At 41.1% G+C, this 25,499-nt stretch overlaps 1 protein-coding gene across 6 annotated transcripts in view; it reads left to right on the top strand.

Annotated features, from left to right (window-relative positions):
- Positions 1 to 25,499, top strand: part of LOC128744297 (protein slit) — a 378,694-nt gene that overhangs the window by 133,493 nt on the left and 219,702 nt on the right. For all 6 annotated transcript variants that reach the window (XM_053841169.1, XM_053841168.1, XM_053841167.1 and 3 more), the window contains exon 2: positions 6,461 to 7,578. In XM_053841169.1, coding sequence (XP_053697144.1) covers positions 7,343 to 7,578 — 236 coding nt within the window. In that variant the 5' untranslated portion in view covers positions 6,461 to 7,342. The remainder of the gene's footprint in view (positions 1 to 6,460; positions 7,579 to 25,499) is intronic.

The following is a 25,499-nucleotide window of genomic DNA, read 5'->3' as shown; positions in this document are numbered from 1 at the left end:
GATCCAGCGTGAAAGTGCCGCCGCCGAATGCGGAAAATTGAGCCTGCTTTGCCCTTCACAAAACGCTACGATCAAGAAGAATACGCTGCCGTACGACGCTGACAATGTACAAACCCCTTATTTGATCGGTAGTTCTTCATGGACTAAAAGTCATGTCACTAGCCGCGGAGGACTAACGCGCTCTTACCGTGTTCGAGTGGAAGGCACTGTGGACGATATTTGGCAGAGTACAAACTGTCAGTGGAGAATGAATTACGAGCTACACGCAGTGCTTGGAGAGATGTCCGTCGTACATCTGACGAAAGTCGGTGGACTGTGGTGGGCCGGGCACATCGTAAAGATGCCGGACAATAGCACTACGAAAGCAGTTCTCTCCAACAACCCCACCGGTACCAGAATCAGGGGGGCTCAAGGTGCAAGGTGACTCCACCAGGTCGAAAGTGATTTGCGACTTCTGAGACGACTGCAAAGTTTGCGACGAGTGGCCCAGTTGGATGGAGGCGACTACTTCAAACAGCACGAGCTACCCAAGCTCTAGGCTACTGACGTCGACGACGCACAGTGGGACGGATTAAAAAGAAGACGGACATCGATATTTGTGACGAAACTATTAAAGGTATCACCTTAATGTCTTCTGCAAAGTTTCTTCACTTTATAAGAACTTTTTTATAGTATTGGAAGATTAGGGATTAAGGGGATAACACAACAGATAGAAAAAATAACTTTTTAGTTTCAAGCTTAACGTCTTTGATTGGTAAGAAACATTTGTAGATAATATTATTTTGAGCAACATCACTGAAGAAAGAAAGTGGCTATCTCTTAAGGGAAAAAAGTTACGGAGCGAGACTTGCGGGTACCCCCTTAATATGGGGTTTTTCACATAGCTCTTTTATTTCAACTCCTATAAACATGGAATGTTCTGCAAAGTTGTAGTAAATGATAATTTGCATATGTTTGTAGAATATGTGGAAACTCTACAATAGCCGGTTTTCAAGTTGTTTAAATTTTATGCTTTTTTTATTGCAAACTTGAAGGGGATATTTTTTGAGTAGTAGCAGAATGTAGCAGCAGATTTATAATGTTTTTGGAACATCCACTCTTCATGTATAAGAATTTGTATAAATGACAGCGGGATCTCATGGGTCATATGAGTAAACTGCATTTAAGTTCATCAATTTTACAGCACAAGAGAACGTTTAAAGTCGTACAAATCTCATACTACTTTAAATTAGTTGATTTCTTTTACTAAACATGTCTTATATACACTTAAACATAAAAACAAATTTAGGCACAAATGCCATAACCAGGGTGAAAAGTAAAATATAGCCTTTTCGAAACTACGCCCTTTGTTTTTTATTACGACAGACTTCACGGCCAGTTGTAAGAATTCAGGACAATTGTGGAGGATAGTGCTGCGATCCTTTCGCAGCATCTCCCAGTCGAGAATCGAACAGGCGACTATTGGCCTGCTAGGTAGATATTATGTACTTTGACTCTCTAGCAGGTAACATCGAAAAAAGGTACGTTCGAGTTAATGACTTTTTTCCACGCTATATCCAAATATTTTTTTTAAATCAAATGCATTACAAAATTCAAATAAAGCGTATAAACAACTTACAAAAATGTTGAGGTCGATTAATGTGTTCTAAATAATCTTTTCTCTAGAAGTAAAAATGACGAAATAATCATTTTACAATACTCATGAACTCTTGGTTTTGAAAGATCATAACTCTCAAATGCATGGTCAGAATGTTGTTATCTGGTTTCCAAAATGCCAAGAATTCTGTTGTAAACAAACTTTTTATATTGTTCATTCAAAACAAATTTTATATGTTGCTCTAGGGATCTAGGGTCTTACTCGTTAGAGGGTTAAATCTTCAAAACTGGAAAACTTAAATGCAGTTTACTCATACGGCCCATGAGATCCCACTGTCATTTAGACAAATTCTTATACATAAAGAGTGGATGTTGCAAAAATATTATAAGACAGCTGCTACATTGTGCTACTGCACAAGAAACACCCGCTAAAAGTTTGCACTAAAAAAGGACAAAAATTTAAGCAACTTGAAAACCGGCAATTGTAGAGTTTGCACATATTCTACAAAAATTTGCAAATTAGTACTGTCTAGAACTTTGCAGAACATTCCATGTTTATAAGCGTTGAAATAAAAGAGCTATGTGAAAAAAATCGATATTAAGGGGGTACACGCAAGTTTCGCTCCGTAACTTTTTTCCCTTAAGAGATAGCCACTTTCTTTCTTCAGTGATGTTGCTCAAAATAATATTACCTACAAATGTTTCTTACCAATCGAAGACGTTAAGCTTGAAATTAAAAAGTTATTTTTTCTGTTTGTTGTGTTATCCCCTTAATTCCAAATATTCTAATACTGTTAGAAAGTTCTTACAAATCGAAGAAACATCGCAGAAGACAGTAAGTTGATATCTTTAGTAGTTTCGTCACAAATATCGATGTCCGTCTTCTTTTGAATCCGTCCCACTGTGCGACGGCGACAATGTTGTCATTATTTCACAGAAAATAAAAGATGCCCTACACCAAATTGCATCACGAAAAAAACGTTACAACGAACAGAAAAATTATCAGGTTGGCCGATCCTTTTCAAACCTTCAGACAATAAACTATAACCCATTAGCAAGCTTCTGGCATATTTATTTCATTCAACTTCAATACCATTACCGTATGTTCGCACCTTATGCTTAACTCAACTCGTGAGGTTCTGTACAACATCTGGCTGCAGCTTTTTCTGCACGGAAACCCACTTTTTCTTCATGTCTTTCTAAGATTTGACCTCCTTGGGATGCTTCCGTAGTACCTGCTTCATAATAGCCCAGTATTTTTAGTTGGACCTTATTTCCGAGGGATTCATGCCCATGGGTACGAAGGTGACCCCGTTAGCTTCGTACCACTCCAGGACATCCTTTGAATAGTGGCACGAAGCGAGATCCGGTCAAAAGATCATAGGACTTTCGTTTTGCTTCAACAGAGGAAGCAGACGCTTCTGTAGACACTCCTTGAGGTAGACCTGCCCGTTTACAATTCCGGCAATCACGAATGGCGCACTCCGTTTGCCACATGAGCGGATTGTTTGCCAAATCATGTATTTCTTGGCAAACTTTGAAAGTTTCTGCTTACTTACTTTCTCCGGATCATCAAACTTGTACTGGGCCGTGAAGAACAGTACCCCAGGAAGCTGCCGGAAGTCCGCCTTGACGTAAGTCTCATTATCCATGATGAGACAATGAGGCTTCGTCAGCATCTGGGTGTACAGTTTCCGGGACCGTGACTTTCCCACCGTGTTATGTCGTTCGTCATGGTTTGGAGCCTTCTGCACTTTGTACGTATGCACTTCCGGTTCTGGCTTTCTGAACGAAAGACTTGGACAGATTCAACTTTTTGGCCACATCACTGACCGAAGCATTGGGATTCCGCTTAAATGCTTTCACGACACTCTTGTGATCCTAATCAGTAACAGAACATAAATTCTGACAGCATTACTCCTTCTGTTCGATGCTCATAGTTTCGTAGTAACGTTTAATCACACGATTCACAGTTTAGTGCTCGATTCCGAGTTGTTCTCCGATGTCCCGATAAGATAGTTGAGGATTTTCCTGGTGCTTGCGCAGAATCAATTCGTGACATTGCTTTTCAGGTGATAACATTTTTTCCAATTATCGAAAAACTGACAGCGATAAAAATACAGTGTAAACAATACACTCTAAACGACTTCTATCCAAATTTACGAATGAAAATACTCATCGGGTATTTTTCTACAGCGTTTTTTTCCGTGATGCAATTTGATGTTGGACACCCTTTAATCAACACATCTGATAAATGAAAAACTTACCAAGCGTTGCTTCAATAACCCTCCCTTACCTAATTTTTTTTCCTTTCACGCTTTGCCTCTTCTGTAATACTATAACTTGCTTGAACCAGAAGTTACGTTGAAGTTTGTATGATTTTTAAGATTCATTCTCTCGTTATTGAATTCTGACGGTTAGCAAAAGAAAGGAGATCTGCACGGTTCACTTAATATCTTAGGGGCTTAACTGTTCTATTTTCACGTATTAGTCATGGAAAACGGTCCGCTCAATAATCTTGCCTTATTAAAGCTTTGGATCCTCTCAGCTGATTTTCAATAATTTGAGGATTTTTCAAACAGGTTACTAAAAACAAATATAATTAACTAATATATACAGTGGTATTTCGATTATATCTACACCTGGTTTAATCTACACCCGATTTTAGGTACCCCCGATTTTGTCTACCATTTAGACCCGGTTTTATCTACCTTTTTTTAAATGGTCATTTCAACCATGCGGCAGGAAAATTTGGAAGATTTCATGCATTTATGCATAACAGAGAATATTTCTTTGTATTTTATAGTTTATTACAGATGCATTGTGGTATGTAATTATACACAGAATGGGTATAATAATGCTGATGTCAAATATGAAAAGTAACATCCATTTATTTTGTAACGCATAGTTTTAACATTTCATAATGATTCTTTGTGAGATTTTTCTATACCGTAACGCTAACAGACACACCCCGTCTCTGCTAGGAACTATGGGTGTCACCATTCTTTCCTTAAAAATTCTAATCTTTTGAACCATTGAACCGATTTTAATCATTTTATTACAAAATAAAAGGTATTTTAATGAGTTTTTCAGAAAAAAACAATAAACTGACGTTCGAAGTTTTTTATGATTGCAAAAACATTTTTTGTAGGAGCCTCTTAAAATTACTTGAAACATTTAATATATTCGTGTTTCATTTTTTCATTATACTTTCAATGGCAAGCTAGTTGTTTACATACGATATCAAAAAATACACCCGTAACATTTTCAGTTTTTGAGATACTCGTTTTTAAGAAATAAAGATGCGTTCATGCAATGGACTCGCATGGCGTTTTATTTTAGAAACGCATTTCTTTGTCAAAAACCCCTTTTATTTCAAGTAAAAAAAATCATGCGTCTCCATTGTATTCTCGACACTTTATGAAAACTTAGAGTTTCTTTGGTCAACACAGCATGGAAACATAAATTCACTGTTCAATGTTTTTGCGAAAATTAAAAAAAAAAGGTTGAGCACAATATTTTTTCTCAAAAGCTCATTAAAATACTTTCCATTTGGTATTAACATCATTTGAATCGGTTGAATGGATCAAAAGTTATGAATTTTTAAAGAAAGAAAAGTGAAAAAAATGGTAACTTTTGGGACCACACTGACTCAGAAAAGAGAACCCTAAGTACCAAATAAAAATACGGATCCAAAATTTACTGCAAAGGAATAAGTACACAAAATCTGAATAAAATAGGAGCAATTTTGAATTTCGATATTTTTTTTTCATAATATTGTTGAGTTGACATGCATTATGGCTAATGGTTGATATGAATAAAATGAGCCCTATGCGTAAAAATACACTGAAATATTACATACTTGAAAAAAATGATAAATAATAACAATATTTTTTGTTCATTTAAATTATTTTGGAGCAATTTATTTTTTCCCAAATTTGTCTACTTTCCAAATATATCTACCTAAAATTTTCGGATGGGTAGATAAAATCGGTAAACCACTGTATTTAGTATAAAGATCCACCGATGCACGGAGGATTGAAAGATGAAATTTATGATGAAATTTAATTTCATCAAATGTTTTTTATCAAACTGAATGATTTCTCGACTAGCATATTTGCAAAAGTAAAACATCAGTCTCGTCAGTGTTTTGGGTCTCTGTCTGTGTTAATTAGCTACTGTCTTTGCCCGACACCGATACCATGCACCATCTGTATGTTATAAACGTCAATTATTGTTCAACTCTAAATAGCACGTCAAATGGGAGCATTCTATAAGCTAAGACGTAAAATGATGATAAAATATTAAACCGATATAAACTTATACTTGAATATTCACCATAACAAAGTGTGAGACTGCGTATTTATAAGCGAAAAACAATTCGCAAAATGCTTCATAGAAGAAATTTATTTTGTTTGCGCAGCGACATTATTTTTCAGCCGAATCCAGGACATCTGGATGATTTCGACAAACCATGAGGACGACACCGTGCAGCAGCAGCACTTTGTCACGGAAGATGGATAACTGCTTTTGCACTAATTAATAACTCACCGCTTACCATCCATCGGCGGCAACTGGGCGAATTTTTAACGACTTAATCCGGCGTGTCTGGTTTCCGCTGAAGTTGACTCAGGCAATGTTTACCATATGGAACGCCATACGATCGGCTGTGGCAGTAATAATAGAACGAAAATTATACCGGAATTAACACCGCATTAAACGTCTGCAAATGTATTCTATCTTCCTCTATGTAATATTTCAACTCTTTCACCGATGCACTATACTGTTGCAGACTTTATTCGCCTCTTAAAAATACTTGCATATGAATAATTATGTTTTTATTACGATTTATCTTTCCTTTCAGAAAGTCCACCGACCGAGAAAACCGAAACCAGAGTTGGGCAGACTCGATTGAATGGGATTATAGTGCAGTAGGACCGACCATCAACTGCTCCGGAGCGGAGGTCCGTGTTCGGTTGACTGATGCAGAAGTGAAATTTTAATTATTACTAAAAGTTAACCTCTTCCTAGTTGGTCTATATCTGCACTTTTGAGTGCCAGCGAGCCGAATAGTCAATCGTTCTACCGGACGGAAATGTGCGACGAAGCGGAGAGCAAGGGAAAAGTAACAATATTAGCAGACAGATAAACCTGCAACATCTCCGAGCGCAGGATTCGTGCAGTAGGGCAGCAGATAACGGCGACGACACTGGCGCAAGTTGCATGCTGTAAAAGTTTTTCGCATGCACCAGCCTCATCGAAATGCGAAACACGTGCTGAGCAGCGAAGAAAAGTGTATCGCGGCAACAGCGGCAGTTATGAAAATTAATTGAATACAGAATTTCCCGCCAGCAGCGGTGAGAGTGCTAAAATTTATAATTAAATTAGTGTGGATAATAGTTTTTTCGGCTGCTGGAGAGATCTGCTTCTGGTGGAGAACTGTTTGGACAAGCTGTTCCCCTGCCGGCCTTCATTTAAGCGTAATAATTTGTGCAGAATGTGTGGCATTTAATAGTGATCATAAAGGCCAGACGCAACACAAAGCCGCAGTTTCTGAGTGAAGAATCCCAAACAAATAATCGCTAATAAGCTAAAAGTGTGAAAATATCGTGCCCCATTCCGGGCAGTCGTTCGTTCCGTGAATGTACATAATTCAATGAAATCACCGTCCCGAAATTCATTATATTAAATAAAATAATAACATTGAAAAGGCGGAGGTGCAAAGTTTAATGCGTGGTGTGCCAAAATGGCAAGTGCCCGTTATTGGTCCATACCACCGTTCAAAATGTTAGCTCTGACTGTGCTTTTGCTGACCCTCGCCGGCCATTCTTTGTGCGAACCGTACGGCGGTGGACACTATGGGTTGAATGGCGCGACGACACGCTGTCCGCGGCTGTGTTCCTGCACCGCCCAAACCGTGGATTGCTCACACCGAGGACTGACGCAGGTGCCGAGGAAGATCCCTGTGGATACCGATAGACTGTGAGTAATTATTATGATTGCATTTCGTATTTCAAATTTAATAGCTAATGAGAAATTCCATTTGGTTGATGTTTTCACTGTCCAGTCGTGCGTACGAGAAGTTTTCACTTCGGCCGGCGTACGCGCGCGGTGGATATTGCAACAAAAGCAATTACTATTCCGTTTGTAGAACGTTTGATCTCCCAAAGCCCACCATTATATCACACAATAAAATCAAAATCCAGATTGGAAGCTGCACGTGATTTGCCTAATCGTAATGCATGCTGATGAAAATCGTTGTAAATCACATGTGCATAAAATTATTAATATGGAACTAAAATCAATGTTGGGTTTGCGCGTCAATTGTATCAAAGGTAAAATGGTAATTGGCGTTGTATGCGATAATATTTGAATTCAAGCGTGACTTAACTACGCTTTGTCTATCATAAAATGCATTTGTTACGTAAACGGGTATAATATCATTATAGCCTATCCTTACCAAATTATTTTCTAACCAGCCGTATGTCGAGATGTCAATAAACTCATTTGTGAGGCACACTCAAAAATAAGGCTTTAATTTCAGATAATAAAACTCAAGATCGTGGCACTGGAATTTTAATCTGCTTTTTTCATCATCGCCTATTCCAAACGTCCCAAACAGATTTGAGGCTAGAGTTTATTGGTTGGATATTTACTAGATATTTTTTTATCGTGATTGGTTCACTTTTGTTGATCTCATCGATGCTTAAGAAATCAGATTCATATCGATTCATCAATCAGCGAATGGGTTCACTGGCTACTTACTAGCACCTAAGTTGGAAAAGTTGACTAGAGGACAAGAGGTGCCGCTTAAGAAATTTTCGCCGCTTTGTATTTATATTACAGCTGAGTTGTCTCACCTGAATGTGCGAAACAGCACGATCAGTTCGACTAGAAGTCACATTTTTCATTAAATAACCAAATATGCCATAACACATGGAGAATTTGAATCACTTTTTCTTTTTAAAACGGTAACGGGAGACGCATAAACTTAAACTAAAGAGTTCAATTAAAAAAAAAATACTTACGTATCTTAAAAACGATATGTCGGGTCATAATTCTTGCCTGAGCAATATTATAGATAATAGTTCGACCGTGCTGCAAATTTGCTAGCCAACAGGAGTTTTAAATGACCTGAAACCTCCGCGTACTCATCCGTAATGCAAAACCCCGCACATACTTACTTAATCAGCTCCAGGCCGTGGTTTGCTCTGCAGTACGAAGAAGTCGTCCTCATTCCACTCGGTCCATGGCCGCAATTCGCCAGCCACGTAGTCTACGTAGGGTCCGCAGGTCGCCTTCCACTTGATCTATCCATCTTGCTCGCTGCGCGCCCCGCCGTCTCGTTTCAGTCGGATCGTTATTGAGAACTCTTTTAACCTTTTTCGTCCGACATCCTCACGACATGCCCAGCCCATCGCAGGCGACCGATTTTTGCGGTGTGAGCGATGGGTGGTTCCCTAAGCAGCTGATGCAATTCATGGTTCATTCGCCTCCTCCACGTTCCGTCTTCCATCTGCACTCCGCCGTAGATGGTGCGCAACACCTTCCGTTCGAAAACACTAAGGGCGCGTTGGTTCTCCACGAGCATAGTCCATGTCTCATGGCCGTAAAGGACTACCGGTCTAATCACCGTCTTATAGATTGTTAACTTCGTACGGTGGCGAATTTTGATCGATCGCAGCGTCCTACGGAGTCCAAAGTAGCAGAATTTCCTGCCATAATGCGTCTTTGTATTTCTCTGCTGGTGTCGTTGTCTGCGGTAACCAGTGAGCCCAGATACACGAACTTTCCTACCACCTCGATTTCATCACCGTCTAAATAAATCCGGGGAGAGAGGTCAGCATTCACTTCTCTAGAACCTCTTCCTTTCATGTATTTTGTTTTCGATACATTAATGACAAGTCCAATCCGTTTGGCTTCAGCTTTCAGTCCGATATACGTTTCCGCCATCCTCTCAAAGGTACGTGTAATGATGTCAACGTCGTCAGCGAAACGAAGAAGCTGGACGGACTTCGTGAATATCGTGCCACTCGTGTCTATACCGGCTCTTCTTATCACACCCTCCAAAGCGATGTTGAACAACAAACATGAAAACCCATCACCTTGCCGTAACCCTCTTCGAGATCTAAAGGGACTCGAGACTGCCCCTGATACTCGAACAACACACATTACTCGATCCATCGTCGCCTTGACCAATCGCGTTAGTTTATCCGGAAATCCGTAGTAGTGCATAATCTGCCATAGCTGATCTCGATCGATCGTGTCGTACGCCGATTTGAAGTCAATCAATAAATGATGCGTGGGCACGTTGTATTCGCGACATTTCTGCAACACTTGCCGAAGCGCGAAAATCCCGCACATTTGACCTTGTTGGTTGGGAGTAAATAAAGAGAACTGATTCACTGCATTGTGCTTCGACATCCTTACTAAATGTCTGCCTTATTGTAGATAATCATCTCAACTTCGCCAGATTCGGTATCTGCAGCTCGAATTTGATGCATCGCTTGAGCATCTCATTTGCGGTGTTGTCGATGCTCACCGGCGGTTCCTAATGATACAATATCGCCTACCTCTTTAAGCTCGTCACCATCAACGATCGCTGCTTGTCTCTTCCTGGTTATCTGCTGCAAATGATTTTGGCTACTCTTTCGTCGGGCATTCTGTCTTCGTTCACATTATGCTACCTTCACTGTATCAGTATATTGGTATACTTGATACAGCTCGTGGTTCATACGTCTGCGCCACACTACATTTTCCATTTTGCCACCAAGAAGTATTGATCGCAGAATTTTACACTCAAAACCCCCTAGCACTCGTCCGTTAGTTTCCTTTAGGGTTCCTGATTCATGTCCATACAGGGACACCGGGAAGATCAGAGTAACTGTAGAGTTCGAGTTTTGTGCGAATTTGCAAACTACAGAACTTCAACTGGTTACGTTATCCGTAGAAAGCCCTATTCGAGGCTGCAATTCGTCATTTGACTTCGCGGCTTACATCGTTGTCACATGTCCCCAGCGTACAAAGTTATATGAATTCCTCATCTACTTCATATCGTTCGCTATTTAGCTCCACTTCGGTAGCAATACACATTCTGTGCCAGCTACTGTGTACTTCGTTTTGGCTTTGTTAATGGTAAGCCCAATCTCGTTGCTTGCCGTTTAAAAGGCCTAAAGGCCTCTCTCTCTCTCTCTCTGCTCTACGGTCCGATGATATCGACGTCATCCGCAAAACCGAGAAGCACGTGAGATTTCGTGATGATAGTCCCGTTCCTTTCCATGTTTGCTCTTCGTATTGCACCTTCCAAGGCAATGTAGAAAAGTAGGTTAAAGAGCGCGTCCCCTTGCTTTAGTCCATCGGCACGTTGGGCCCCTCTTATTAGTGTCGGTGGGTTCTTGAACAGAACGGATTTCACTGCACAGTCCGGCATCCTTGCGATGTGACCGGCCCACAGTAGTCTGGCAACTTTCGCCAGGTGTACAATGGCTTTCACTTGCCTCTAGGAAAACTTTGCATCAACACTCACACTCCACTAGCCTCTAATCTTACTCATTTGCGCTGTTCTTGCGGATTCCAACCGAGTACTTCCTTGCAAGTTTCGTTCGCTCCTCTCTTCAAGGCGTGTCCGATCCACCTTCATCTACTCCCCTGAATTTCTGTTTCCATCAAGCATTGGTGGTATCAAAAATAGTCTTTAGAAATTAAGATCTAAGTGTGAGGCCACCAAGCCCGGTTGATGTATCCCTAGCAACGGGTAATGAAGACCTGCAGTATTTACCTTGTCTTCACCGATACGGATCACGTTTCGCAGGCATATAGTAAAATGAATTTCACATTTCAATTGAAAATTTATGTTTTACTGGGTAAAGTGACCTGATTTGTACGCCAAACATTCCGGGGATCTGTAATTGTACCCCAGGATTGCCTTATCTGGATTTATCCTTATTCCAATCTCAGTGCCACTATCTGGTGTTATCTGGCTGCCAAGATATTGAAAAGCTGTCACCTTCTCAACCTGTTGAAATTGGAGGGATCGTTAGTATTCACTCTTACCGGCTTGTCTTTGTGGCGTTGATTATGAGATGTATACTGCTTTGCAGCTGTCGAAGAGACTATCAAGCTTACGCTGTATATCAGATCGCCGTTGGGAGACTCATCTTGCTCCATTATCAAATGGTTTCAGGGTTTAGTTCCAATTACACATTCGTCTACATAGACGAGGAACAGCCGCCTTCTCTTACTCCAGCGGTAGCGTTAGAGGCACAAAGCTCCCTATAAATGAGGAGAACGTGGTGCCTAAGCCACAAGTACTTATACTCCAGTAGTAAGCCTCTATCAGGATCCAACAAAACGCCGTCGAGCAACACTTTCCACGAAATGGTATTATACTGGGCCCTGATGAAATGACTTATGGACGATGAGCTTATTTACGACTCCTTCACGCCTTAGTGCTTCTCAGATGCTATCGTGGTTTAATTAGTCAAATACTTTTTTGAAATCACCAAACTGAAGAAAATGAGTGTCCCCGAATTCGTTGCTTTACTCCAATTAAGGGCCTTGATATGATCCACACACGATCGAGCGGAGCAGAATTCAACTTGTTACCGCCAGAGAGTAGCGTCGATTTTCTGCTGGATCCGATCATCTTGCTGAGTATGTTGAGAGCGATACAGAGTACACGATGCCGCACCAGTTTGCAACTTCAGATAGGTCCCGTTTGATAGAGACTTTGATTAATCCACCGGAAGTAGTCAGCTTTCACAATTTCGATTGAAACACAATCTATTCCTAGTACTCTGCTGAACTTCGTTAACGCGGTTGACGCGACGTATTCTGGGCGTCACAACACAAAACCAGTATAGTTGGTCTTTGATATTTGAAACTCGGTTCAGCTGTTCAAAGTGTTAAACTCAACGGTTAAGCTGGTCCATACAACCAGGCAGCATTGGTTCTAACACCACTAGGGTGGCGAAAAATATCGTATGATAGGCTGCTGTCTCTACCTCTTCAGTTGGAAAGTTGACCGAGGCTCTGCTGTGCAGACTACATGATTTTTTAACAGCCTTCTCTAGTTCCGGGTATCGTTGTTGTTGTTGTTGTCCTAGCTAGTTTGGTTCGAACCCACTCAATGCTTGTTTTTGCTGTTCCCTGGTCTTCTTCATCTATCGATCTTCCTTCAGGTTCCAACTGAAATTTATTTTCTCCGGCCATTGCTAACTTTGTAGAGGGTTTCATTGGTCGCTGTGATGATGCGTTCTCGATAACGGCCCATTGTTGTTTAACGATTTCGCCTGAGGCTCGGAAGGCTAGTTATCAAACGAATGCCCTTTACATCTCAGAATTTTCAACCCGGTGGCTGTGATAACGTCATCCGACTTTCTCTTCCCGTCGCTGAACGCTAGCGCTGCACAACGATGTCTCACCGGCGGTGACAAAATGGTGGTCGGATGAGATATCGGTGTTGCGTTTGTTCCGTACTTCAAGCAGGTTGCACTTTTCCACTTTCAGCTGATTGTGGTTCCCTACGCGACCATTATGAGTCCTAGTTCTAGTCACCTCCTTGTTGATAAAGAAATAAGAGGTATGGTAATAACAGAGTTCAATAAGTTCGAATACAGCTTTTCATCGTTGTGTAAGTGCGCATCGTGTGCGTTCTGTGTATTGGTATTGGTGTCAGGTTTAGCCTTATAAAAAGGCTAACCGACGCGCAAGGTGTCGACTTGACTCATTTGTTATTTGTTTACCGCACGCGAAGAAGGAGTACCGCAACGTCATACCTCGGCGGTTGAAATCCCACGGGGTGAAGCGGAATTTCATAAAACCATCAGCACTGTGAGACGGGCTCGGCCAAGGACCGTGCTAGCTCCGAGCGGCCGCGTCCGGCGAGGACGCCAGCAGTCAACAAGGTGTTGAGGGAGCGAATTCGTTGTAAAAAGACTCTTGTTGATCTGGATGTGTCGATCGGGACTGCCCACACCATCATGGCGAAGGACCTGGGATGCAAGCCGTACAAAAAACGCATGGTTCACGGGGTAACGGGGTAACGGAGGCTACAACGAAGAAGAGGCTGGACAGAGCAAAACTGATACTTTCGTAGCACCCTGGTCAGAAGCTCGCGTTTTCTGATGAAAAACTCTTCATCTTGCAACAGCCGCACAATGTCCAAAACGATCGGCTGTGGGCACCGACGTTGGCCAACATACCCCCGTCCTACATAAATATCCCGCGGTTCCAGAGCGCCGCGTATGTGATGGTTTGGGGGGCCGTATCCAAGCGTGGGAAGCTTCCACTGGTGTTAGTCGAGAAAACGTGAAATTCAACACCGCGTACTATAAGACCGAGGTTCTGGAGAAGGTTGTGGCCACGGCACTTCGTGACCTGTACGGGAAAGATCATTACGTCTTTCAACAGGACGGCGCATCGGTCCTCACAGCGAATATCGTACAAGCGTGGTGTCGGGAGAATTTGACTGATTTTCTCGATAAACTTTGTGGCCCCCAGCTCCCCGGATCTTAATCCCCTGGACTTTTATGTATGGTCGCACGTGCTGACCAAGCAGAGCGAGCATATAGTGAGCACTATGGAGCAATTTAAGAAGCTCATTTCCAGAATCTGGGACGAGATGCCCATGGACCGGGTGCGCGTAACACGTGAAGTTTCACCCGTATTCTATATCTGTCACGATTGTTCCATCGCTTATCGGTTCCGTTCCCATCAAATCCATGTGAGCCCCTGGACTCAGCAGAAATCCAATTCCTCGCGGAGGCTCTGTAGCTGCAAGGTGTCCGAGTGTGCTTTAAGAAGCGAGTGGTCGTGGGTTCGAATCTTAGTGGAATGATTATTCTACGCCAAAACGGCTTTGACACGGAATTATTCTCAGGCCCCTTATTAGTTTTCTTTCATATTGAATTCTATATTACCCTGGTGAAGCCTCTTTAGTCCATAGTCCATAAAACACTCTTGCAGTTAGTGTACTGGTCAGAGGAGCGTAATGAGGATGGCAGTATGAATATTAGTACTCACTCACACAGAAGCATCTACAGACCATCTTGGTCAGCAGAGCGTGCTACCAGTGGCACCCGAATATTAGCTGAGCGGTCAGTCTTCTTGCTACAGGGGTCATCGTCTAGAGGAAGGGTAAAACCCAATACATACAAGCACGCATAAAAAAATTAATAATCGCTCACTCAAAACTTCTCGTTCCCGCATCACTTCATCACGCCGTATATCAGTCTGGTCTTTTGTTCTCCAGTGTTCAGCCAATGGATTTCACTCAGTCCCAGTATTTCAAGCTTCAGGCGACTAGCTTCTATAGCCAATTGAGCTAGCTTGCTCTGATAGCAAAAGTCAAGGTGTTCCAATTCGTGTTCATGATTGCTGTCCATGCATGTCGATGGTCGTTGTTCAAATTTCAGTTTGATTCATATCTTCATCTAGGTACAGTAGGCTGTTGGATCCTGGTGAATTGCCACCTTAGATGTAGTGGGTGAGAACCATATTTCGTATTCAGTCACTCACTTTGAGACAGACGTTGTTTGAACCGCCCTTATCTTGGAAAACAAGTACTTAAGGAAAATTGCACCATCCGACGAGGGCAGCCCACTTACTCTGTCTGCGTACGACAAGCAAGGTTGCGTACTCCAACAGACATCACAGGGAGGTAGGGATAGGATTTAACAGACAGGCATGGTACATGTTTTCTCTCTTATCAACCACAAAACTTAGTCATATTTTTAGTCATCAACATATTGACTTAAGGCAAGCCTTTACTTTTAGTTGGACATAAATTGTTTTAGCCTACGTAAACAAACCAAGACAATCTATCAACTGCCTCAACTCTCTGCGAAGTTCTAAAAGATTTGAAATCGTCCTTGAAATGTTTACGATATAGGTAACTTGATCATGTTAACTTTGATAAAAATATAAATTTCATTGGAAATGCGTACACGCTTCGTAAGACTTTTGAAAAATTTGGTCCGTATCGTGGAGCGAGCTCTCATGAATCTCGTCTGGTATTGTTTGTTGCACGAATTCTCTTGCTTTCGGTGATGGACATGATTGAATGTCACGGTCGCCATATTTTTTTCATGCTTTTACGCTATTTTCTCCTTCGTTTAGCTATTTTCTCGACGCTTTATTGAAACATTTTGTTTGACTATTGTAATTGAAATATTTGTTAAATCTTATGGTGCATTACACATATTTGAGCATAAAAACTATTGAAATTAGAGCATTTGTGGCATTTTCAAGAAGTTCCTATCCTAGAATGCACTAAATCCACGTTCATTTTTCAGATAAAACTAGTCTGAACTAAACTGAAGACTGTAAACAACAATAAATGTTGGTTTTCGTGACAAAATTGAATGTTTACAGAAATCCTCCTTGTTATACATTGTTCTGTGTTCCCCTCCAAACCATGACCAATTAGCAGTTACGACATCGTTCAACTGTACTTGAGTGAGTTCCTTGAATCCCTTGAGTTAAGTTTTTCAAGCAACAAAACATACAACAATCAACCACAATTGGTGGTGGTTCCTGCCACGATTTTTTTCGGTTCGATTTGTTGTTGTCTGTACCTTGTTATCAAACCCACCTTTGCGGACAATAGCGAGCAATCCATGTTGTGAAAATGCAATGGGCCCCCTCGCGTATTTTCCTATAGCTAGAACTCACGGTAGGTAACTGTTGAAGATTTTTCCTACGATCCGAAAGCTAGCACGCAACCAAGTTCGACTATAAATCTTTTTTCCACATTTCTTTGTTTCATATAATTATTATTTAGTTATCGATTTGTATATCTAAATCGAGCAATCACTCATTTCCAGCGACGCGTAAGTCTGGCTGTTTGCTATAACGCAATACTATTCAGTTTATTAATAAATACTTCTTACTTGGTTTGCTGTTTGTCGTGCAGTAGGACTAACTGAGACTATCATTTCGACTTGGTTTTTATTAATAGTTATATACATTCTCATAATTAACCTTTCGACTCCATTCTTTCCGCCTCCTCGACTTTTCTTAGTCTATGATGAACAGATAGAGCAAAAGAAAACAGCTTTTACCCACTGATGCTATAATGATACACGCTAATAACATAATTTTACGCGCAGTTTATGTTCCAACAAAGTGTTTGTTTGTATTGTAATTATGTCTCTTTCGATGTATATAATTTAACAAAAAAACTGGTTTCTGATCGATTCCCGTCGCCGTTTTGAATCGGAGGCAGTGTAATTGGCAAATACAAAGCGAACAATAAAGCGCAGTCAGAGTCGAGTCAGTTATTTAGTGACTATTGATCGTGACCGTGTGCATGTGAATGTGTATGTGCACTTCATTTCGATGCCTTGAGGAAACCTTGTGTAATATGAAAGGGAGGAAATTTTGTCAGTATCGAAGCTTCGAACCGTTACCTGCCGCAGCCTTGTGCAGTATTTGGCAGCGTTTTTTTTTTGTTTAAAAAGTAAATTTCCAAAAGTTTATAGTTATCTCTCAAATAATTATAAAAATGTCTGATATTCAATTTCTTTAGCTAAAACATAAATAGGCTGCATTGCATTGATTGATTATAATCGCAACTAGGACATAATTTCAAATATCATAGAGATACTTAAAATATCCACATCACTTCTTTACTTAGATTCCTGAATTGACACAGCATGCACATTCATAAGGTTTGTTCAAAGTGAATATTTATGCAATATTTGTCGTTTAAATCATTCCACTTTTATTGCCAACAAAGTCAATTTATCTTTCCTTTATTATAAGGAAATATTAAATTTTTTATAATTTAAGCCATAACTCCATTCCACGGTATAATCATATTTTGCTTTGCCACAGGCCGCAGGTCGAGTCAATTACGCCAAGGAATGATTGTGGAGAATTATTACCGCTTTAACCAATTTCGAAGCATAGCCATCAATCATGCACACAGACAAATCGCTTTCAAATTCGAAATAATATTTGCTGAAACAATGACCCTCGAATCATAGCTGTGCTAGGGGGAGTGTTTGCCGAACACTCATTTCACTCATTTAGCTGATCGAAATGAGGCGACCGATTCGTGAATCGTGGTAGGTATTTAGATCAAAGAAAATCGAACCGAAATCTGTTCAATGTCATTATCTGGTCAGCTCACGTGAGCACTCATGAGTGGGCAGATAAGGAATTCAATCTTTGTTCGTCCCTGTTCAGCATTCCTTCGTCAAATTCTTATACATTTTCAACAAACGCATAGTTTGCGAATCTCTTCGCTATTATACAGCTATTTGCAACAAACCGCAGCACTATTTCTTTCCTCTTGCTGCCCCATGCTATACATACTGTGCTTTGGTTTTGGATTCCCTTCTTGATGGACATAATCAGCACATACGTGATAGCAAACACCAGCATTCCAAGTGGAGAGAACAGCAGTGCTGGGAAATACCTATGTACCTACCTTCGAACATCAACGCCTTTCCTGTCGGCTAGCACAACTATGCTCCGACGACAGAGTCAGTCTCCTCTATTGCCATCGTCTCGGTGATGGCAAACATGACTATAGACAGTACCATCATCGACCGGAGAATGCGCTGTCAAAAACTATAATTCTGTGTTATCATCCCAGAGCCATTACCATTATTACCGGTGAGTGGTGCGGTTTTCTCTTCGTGCACTTCTTGCGGTAATCTCAACAGGTGTTTTTTTTTTAAATAAAAAACTATAAACTATCCTTTCTTGAAAAATATTTTCTACAAAAGTTCTTCTTTTGTAAATATAGTGACGTATGATTTTATTAATTAGTTTGGAACAGAGCTATGATAAAAAAAATTATCTTGTTTTAGCATAGCAATCATTCACTACTTCTCACTCGTCGTCCCTACTACTTCTCTTGCTATTGGGGATAGACGACGTAATAAAATCTTAAAGAGCGCTTTGTAGGCACCGTTGATCAGCGAAATGTCGCGGAAATTACAGCAATCTAACCTTCCGCCTTTTTTGTAGTGGGACCAACCAAATCTTCCATCCACTCCTCCGGTAGTCTCTCCTCCTCACAAATCTTTGAATTTCACCAGTAAAGTGCCGTTGCTAACGGTTCTTGGCCTGTTTTTGTAGAGTTTTGCCGGAAGTCGGTCCTTTCCTGCGGCTCTATTCTTCAGATGACCGATTTCTCGCCGGATCTCTTCGAGATCGGGAGCCAGTACGCTGCTATCGCTTATAGGGATTCCTTGGTTAATTTGCGTTACGTCTCCTTCTGTTATATCGCCATTGAGATGCGCGTCAAAGAGCTGCTTCAACCTGTCGACCACCTCGCGTTCGTTTGTAACCAGATGTCTCTCCTCGTCCCTACACATCCCTACACACGTCCCTACACTGGACAAACTCGGAATCGGAGGCTCGTTGCTACGATGGTTTAATTCCTATCTCTCCGACCGCCATCTAGAAGTTAGAATTGACGGGTTTACCTCCAGACCTTTCAGTGCTAACTCTGGAATTCCACAAGGTAGCCATCTCGGACCTTTGGTTTTCCTCGTCTACTTCAACGATGTCAACTTCCGGCTTAAATGCCCCCGACTCTCTTTTGCCGACGATCTGAAGCTGTATACTAAAGTCGATAGTCCGTCCGACTCCACGTTTCTGCAAGAGCAGCTATTGATTTTTGCGAAAAGGTGCACAGATAACCGCATGCTGCTAAATTCCGGCAAATGTGAAATAATTACATTCTCAAGGAAATTGAACCCTCTCGTTTTCAACTACATGCTATCAGACGTGCCTTTACGCCGCGAAAACTGTGTCAAGGACTTGGGAAGACTGCTTGACTCCAAGCTTGACTTCAAACAGCACATCGCATATATTGTCGATAAGGCCTGCAGGAATCTGGGATTTATCATGCGGATCGCCAAGAACTTCAAAGACATCTACTGCTTCAAAGCTCTCTACTATGCTCTTGTCCGGGTCAACCTTGGGCACTGCGCTCCTGTGTGGAGTCCTTACTACCAAAATGGAGTTGACCGAATCGAGTCAGTGCAGCGCCGATTCATACGTTTTGCACTTCGAAGATTTCCCTAGAACGACCCCTTTGAGCTGCCCTGCTATGAACAACGCTGCAGACTCATCGATCTTGACCTGTTGAACACTCGTCGCGACGTGATCAGAGCAATGGCTGTCGCCGACATGCTGACATCGAGAGTGGATTGCCCATGTCTACTCGCGAACCTCAACATATGCACCCAAAGTCGTGTTCTACGTAACGGTCTATTTCTGCGTGTACCGCATCGGCGAACTCCTTTGCAAATGGTGATAATCGACGACATAAAATTTGAGACTACCTTGTAGGCGGCGTTCAGCAGTATGATTGCGCGGTAATTACAACAATCCAACTTGTCGCCCTTTTTGTAGATCGGACACACGATGCCTTCCGTCCACTCCTCCAGTAGTAGCACCTCCTCCCAAATCTTTATAATGACCCAGTGCAGCCAGTCTAGCCAGTGCGTCACCACCGTATTTCAGCAGCTCGCCGGGTAGCTGATCAGCCCCAGCCGCTTTATTGTTCTTTAGCCGACCGATGTCTTCTGCTACCTCCTGGTAGCTGGAGGTCGGGGGATGGTATTCTGTCGTCTTCTGCACGTGCTCCAAGATCTATCATATTAGTTCGTGAGAAGATTATCGTCTGAGTCCCGACACATATCGGCCTGCGGCACATAGCCTTTGCGCGAACTTCTCGTAGAACTTCCGTTTATCGTTAGCATGGTACAGTTCTTCCATCGCATCGCGATCTCGTTTTTCTTGTTGGCACTTTTTCCTCCGGAAGACCGAGTTTTGCCTGTTCCGTGCTTGTTTATATCGCTCCACATTCGCCCTCGTACGGTGTAGCAGCATTCTCGTACGTGCTGCATTTTTCTCCTGCACTAAGTGCTCGCATTTGCCGTCGAACCAATGGTTTTTTCGGTTCGGATTCATTTTACCTAGTGTGCCTAATCTTAATGCCTTTCCAACCATCTTCAAGAGTTGCTGCGCCAAGTTGCTCTTCCGTTGGTAGCGCTGCTCCCAGCTGCCGCGCGTATTCCTGGGCAACTCCGGTGTCTCGTAGCTGCTCGATGTTGGGTCGCGGCGTACGAGTTCAACGCGTGTTATACAGCGTCGAGAGTTTTGAGCGCATGCAGAATGCAACTAGGAAATGGTCCGAATCTATATTCGCACTGTGGTAGGTGCGAACGTTTATAACGGTGTTGGTGATGGTGTTGCCCACCATCTGCGGCGGAGTGCAGATGGAAGACGGAACATGAAGGAGGCGAACGAACCATGAATTGCATTAGCTGCTTAGCTGCGAGTGGAATGCTTCTTCGTACAACAGAGAAGTATGGCCTGGAGCTGATTAAAAAAAATTAAAAAAAAACACCGATAAAGTCAGCCAGGGTTTTTTTGCTTTTGGGAATAAACAACACAACAGACTCTGGAAGCGCATATTGTAGGCGGTGGTACACCTCCGGTAGTTTTTTATTCTCACAAATTATTGAATTTTTCGAATGAAGTGCCATTACTAGTATTTTGTTGTCATCTTTATAGAGCAGTCTTCTCCGGCAGGCCTATTTGATTTTTAGTTGCTCCACGAAATCGGTATTCGGAAGGCTACTATCATTTGTGGACGCCCCCAGGGTATCTTAGGAACTCGCGCTCATTTGTGATCAGGTTTGCTTCCTCGTCCCTACATATGCCAGACTTTGGTGTGTAGCTCTTTCAAGATTGGTGGTTTCAGTTCTTCACGATCCCTGTATTCATTTTTTCTTCTCTCAGAATCGTGGTCAACTGATTCCATGTTTGTGGATAGTTAGCCAAGTGCTCCTTCGTGGTAATAATGCTTAGGTTTACTCTTCAGAATGTTTTTATAACGTCTTTAAGAGTTAGTTTATAACCTCAATTAATCATTTTTAAAAGCTTTATTGTAGTTTTATAGCTACAAATTATGGCTTTATAACTATAAGCTATGAGCTACTTTTTGGCTCGTATCATCTTGATATTGCGTATTACCATAATAAAACCAGAGGTAGGTTAATACCAAAAGAAAAGCTAATCATTTCGTACTGTGTCGGCAGCGGCAGTGTTTGGTAGTTATCAAGGTAAGCATTGTACGCCAAACTTCGTGTCAAAGCAAGTTAGTCTTTTTCTTAAGTTTTTTGCTGTTTGCCCCTTTTGTTCAAGTTACTGGTAAAGTATTGTCTTTAACCAGCCGACTTGCAACAAACACATATCTTATTGTATACCCGCAACACCAACAACAAGCGCTTGTGAGAGCTAGTATGTATGAAAATATATTCTCACCGAAAGTTATTTTGCTGACTGGAGCGAGGCAACATGTGTTTGTCCTATTATTTTGTTGTCGTGATACATTCTGGTTGCTAGGTATGTTTGTTTTATAGGCAGAGAATAACTGGTTCATCGCTCTTCGCTTTTGTCGCTTATTCCTGCGTATAAACAATGATATTTTGATTTAATGCAGAATGCACTTAGAAACAATAATGTTTTTTCAGAACTTTAATTCGTTCATGTCTCTTTGCCTAAGCCTTCTTATTCAACAAATAAAAAAGCTATAATGTAACTAAAGTTTTAAAATTTTATTTAAAAAAAAAATCCAATTATTTTCGAACCGTTCCGGATAAATTCCGCACTGGGGTCAAATGTTAACCTCCTTCAGAAATTTCTCGTCTTATAGGGGAGAAAGGTAAACACACCGACATTGGTTTTCCAATATTTACGCTGTCCTTTTATTGCGATCGCACATCCTTGCATGGGGGAAAGGTTCACACTTATGGATTGAGATATAAAGGGAGCAGAAGAAAATGCTGCAATGAGGATACGTCGTTTCTAAAATATAGTGTATTCAATTCCCGAAAGCTGAAAACACCAAGACACCACCGTTGCTGGAGGCTATCATTGACTCTAGCGGACTGCCGCCAGCAGGATGGGGGTTCGGCACTAAAGGGAAACTTTTCAATGTGCATTTTCATTTTACTCAAGTTCGAGAGCAAGGATGTGGAATTAACCGCATGAAAGACTTGTTCGAGTAGATTTATTTCAAGCCGGAAGTGAACCAACGAACGAAGAAGTGTTGTATTTCACTCCTCGGTGCATAGCGCCACTGAGTGCAGTGCATCCAACGGCCAGTAAAGTGTCGTTTCAAGTTGGGGTGCTTCGTCCGGAAACGGTACTTTGCAGAATTTAATTTTCGCTTCTTATCTCGATCCTGCTAGTCTGCCCTGCGGTAGTTTGTTTCAACAGGCGTGGAAAGATTTGCCTGAACTTTTTTGTTACGTTGCGTTCTTTTTTTATGTGAAATAAACAAAGTCCCTGGTTGGTGTTTTTTTATCCGGTACAAAACTCTCGAATGGTTTATTGTAATATTTTTTAAAGTAAATACTAAACATTTAATAAAAAGTGGGAGAAATCAATGCAAATTACGCCTAATAACTCACATGAATTGATGAATTGATGTTCAATAAATTCGTGAGCACAGCGTCTTGAAAGAATGGAATGTACCTTTGCTGGAAGACATGTACTTGATAGATCGAAAAACATAGCACACAGTATCCATTCATCAAGTCGAATCAAATGTCTGCTGTCAAAGCAAATCGAAGTATATCATTCATTTTAACTGACTACTTCGTATGGAGTTTCTGTTATTGCCGCACTCAGCAAAACCGCGTATAATGCATCCTCACTTCACCCCCTTAGCCTCCTTCAACCGGCTATCATTGGGCAGGCTGATCGAATCTGTCCTCGAAGGTTTCACTCACTCATTCCTTCCAGCTTTGAAAATTGACTGAACGCCTTAGTAAGTATCCCCGTGAAAAACATGTTCTCCGTCGATAGGTACACCTCCGCTGACTACCCTTGGCCCAGCAGACTGTTGAACCGTATGTTTGCAACGGTTGCACGCTGCCATCTCATTGGACGTGACTTTTAAAATCTTGATTAACGCGCAAGAATTGAATGGGATATGCATTGAAAAATTTCCTCTCTATCTATGCTTCCCACCGTGTGCTGCTGCTCTACAACGCTGTGCTGCAGTGAACGCCGCACCGTCGCGTCGGTCGTGTTCCAACGGACCTTTGACGTTAAATTGCAGCCAGTCGGAAAGCGATAGGTTTAAGAGCCATCGTCATAGTCGTCGCATTGCATACTCAGCTGCACTCGAACCAGAGTGCAAGATATTTATGGGCTCAGACTGATTTTAATTAAATCGCTTTTCTATCGATGCCGCAGTCGAAGAAAAAAGTTTAAATTCTTCTAGCAGTGAGTGCATACCATTCTTATAAATTAGACCATTTTCATTTCTGGTAATATCGTTTGTTTCTGATCTATTTTTAACGTCTACACCCACATATGTACCGAATATTTAACATAGAAAAATTAATGCCAAGGTCATATTACATACACGACCAATTATGGACAGATTTACATCAAAATACATTTCTTAAAATCCCGCATCATCAGAAATAATCTTTGTTGACCGTAACAATAATCTTTATTTCACACAGGGAGACTTAAAACCAACACTGCATTTTGTTGAATGAGCTCTGATATAATATTCGTTGAACTACTGACGATTAGCAAAGCAACATGTTTATATATCTGTTGCTCTATTTAATGATGTTCTGCAGGAACAAAACAACAGCTCAATGATTAATTTCCTGGATCGTTTGATTGCATGGATGGTTTATTGCTGAGAAATAAAATCCCCATTGAAAGTACTGCAACCACAACATAAAAGAAAGTGTTCCAATTGCTAGAAATGGTGTTTTACTATGCTGTATTGTATTAACATAGATTCAAGCTTTCTCGTCATTAAGTTATTGTTTTGTGATTTTCTCAAAGAAATGTATGAACACTAAGATGGGTATACCCTGAATTGTAGACACAGTGAGCGTAGCCTTTCCTACTTACTATCATATTAAATCCTAATAAAAACGGCTTTGGTTACCATAATATGTAAATTAATTAGTAGGGAGGTTAATAGAGTATGATATTCAAGGGTTGTTCTGGTTTACAGGGTGGTCAGTAAAATAAAATGCCATAACATCAAAATATAAACTCCAAAATCATCAAACTTTTATCTTTCGCAAAGGTTATATTTTAATAACTAATATTAAAACACAGTTCAAGTCTATTTCCTTTTTCTTTTATCTCTTTTCGAAGGTATTCATGAAATACGTCGCAGTCGGCACGCATGGTTTCCTGAAGCATATTGTCCCAAATAGTAATCAAAATTGCATGAAATATTCCGAAATGTGACATTTTGTGCTTCCAATTTTATTAATCATCTATCCCCATACGAAGTAATCGAAAGGATTGATAGCCTTGTGATAGTATAAAACGAGCTAAGGAAACATTCACAAATCCCTGATCCCAGTTAAAAGCGGTAGTTTCCATCTGGGGTTAATTTCGAAGTATGAAAATAAGGATAATAAAAATAATCTAAACATGTAGTAATTGGTACTGATGTTTGCCTCTGCTTCGATCGATGAAAAGTAGCGAAAATTTTACATCCTCTCTAGCTTCCATCCTTCGATCGCCACAGACATCCAATGTTCCAGCATCCAAAACCTTTCGGTCACTCTCCGTTAACGTCCACGCTTCATGGCTGCAGAGTACCACTTAAAATGGTTAAGTTTCTGAAGAATTTGCAGATTTCGACTACCCAATTACACTCTTATAGACGGTTTCATGATAAATTTTGATCATAAAAACCATCATAAGAGTGTAATAAAACCTAAACTGTTTCTTAGGTACGCAATCCGTACAGAGTCCTATTTAGAGTCGCCATTTGCCTGTTTACTTCACAAGTTACATCATTGTCGCATGTAACTGATGACCAAGGTAGGGTAAATTAATCGTTAGTGGACCAGTTAGTGCTAGAGTGGTTTTCTTCC

Source organism: Sabethes cyaneus, chromosome 3, assembly GCF_943734655.1.
Source record: "Sabethes cyaneus chromosome 3, idSabCyanKW18_F2, whole genome shotgun sequence".
Classification (NCBI taxonomy): domain Eukaryota; kingdom Metazoa; phylum Arthropoda; class Insecta; order Diptera; family Culicidae; genus Sabethes; species Sabethes cyaneus.
This window is presented reverse-complemented; position numbering and strand designations above follow the sequence as displayed.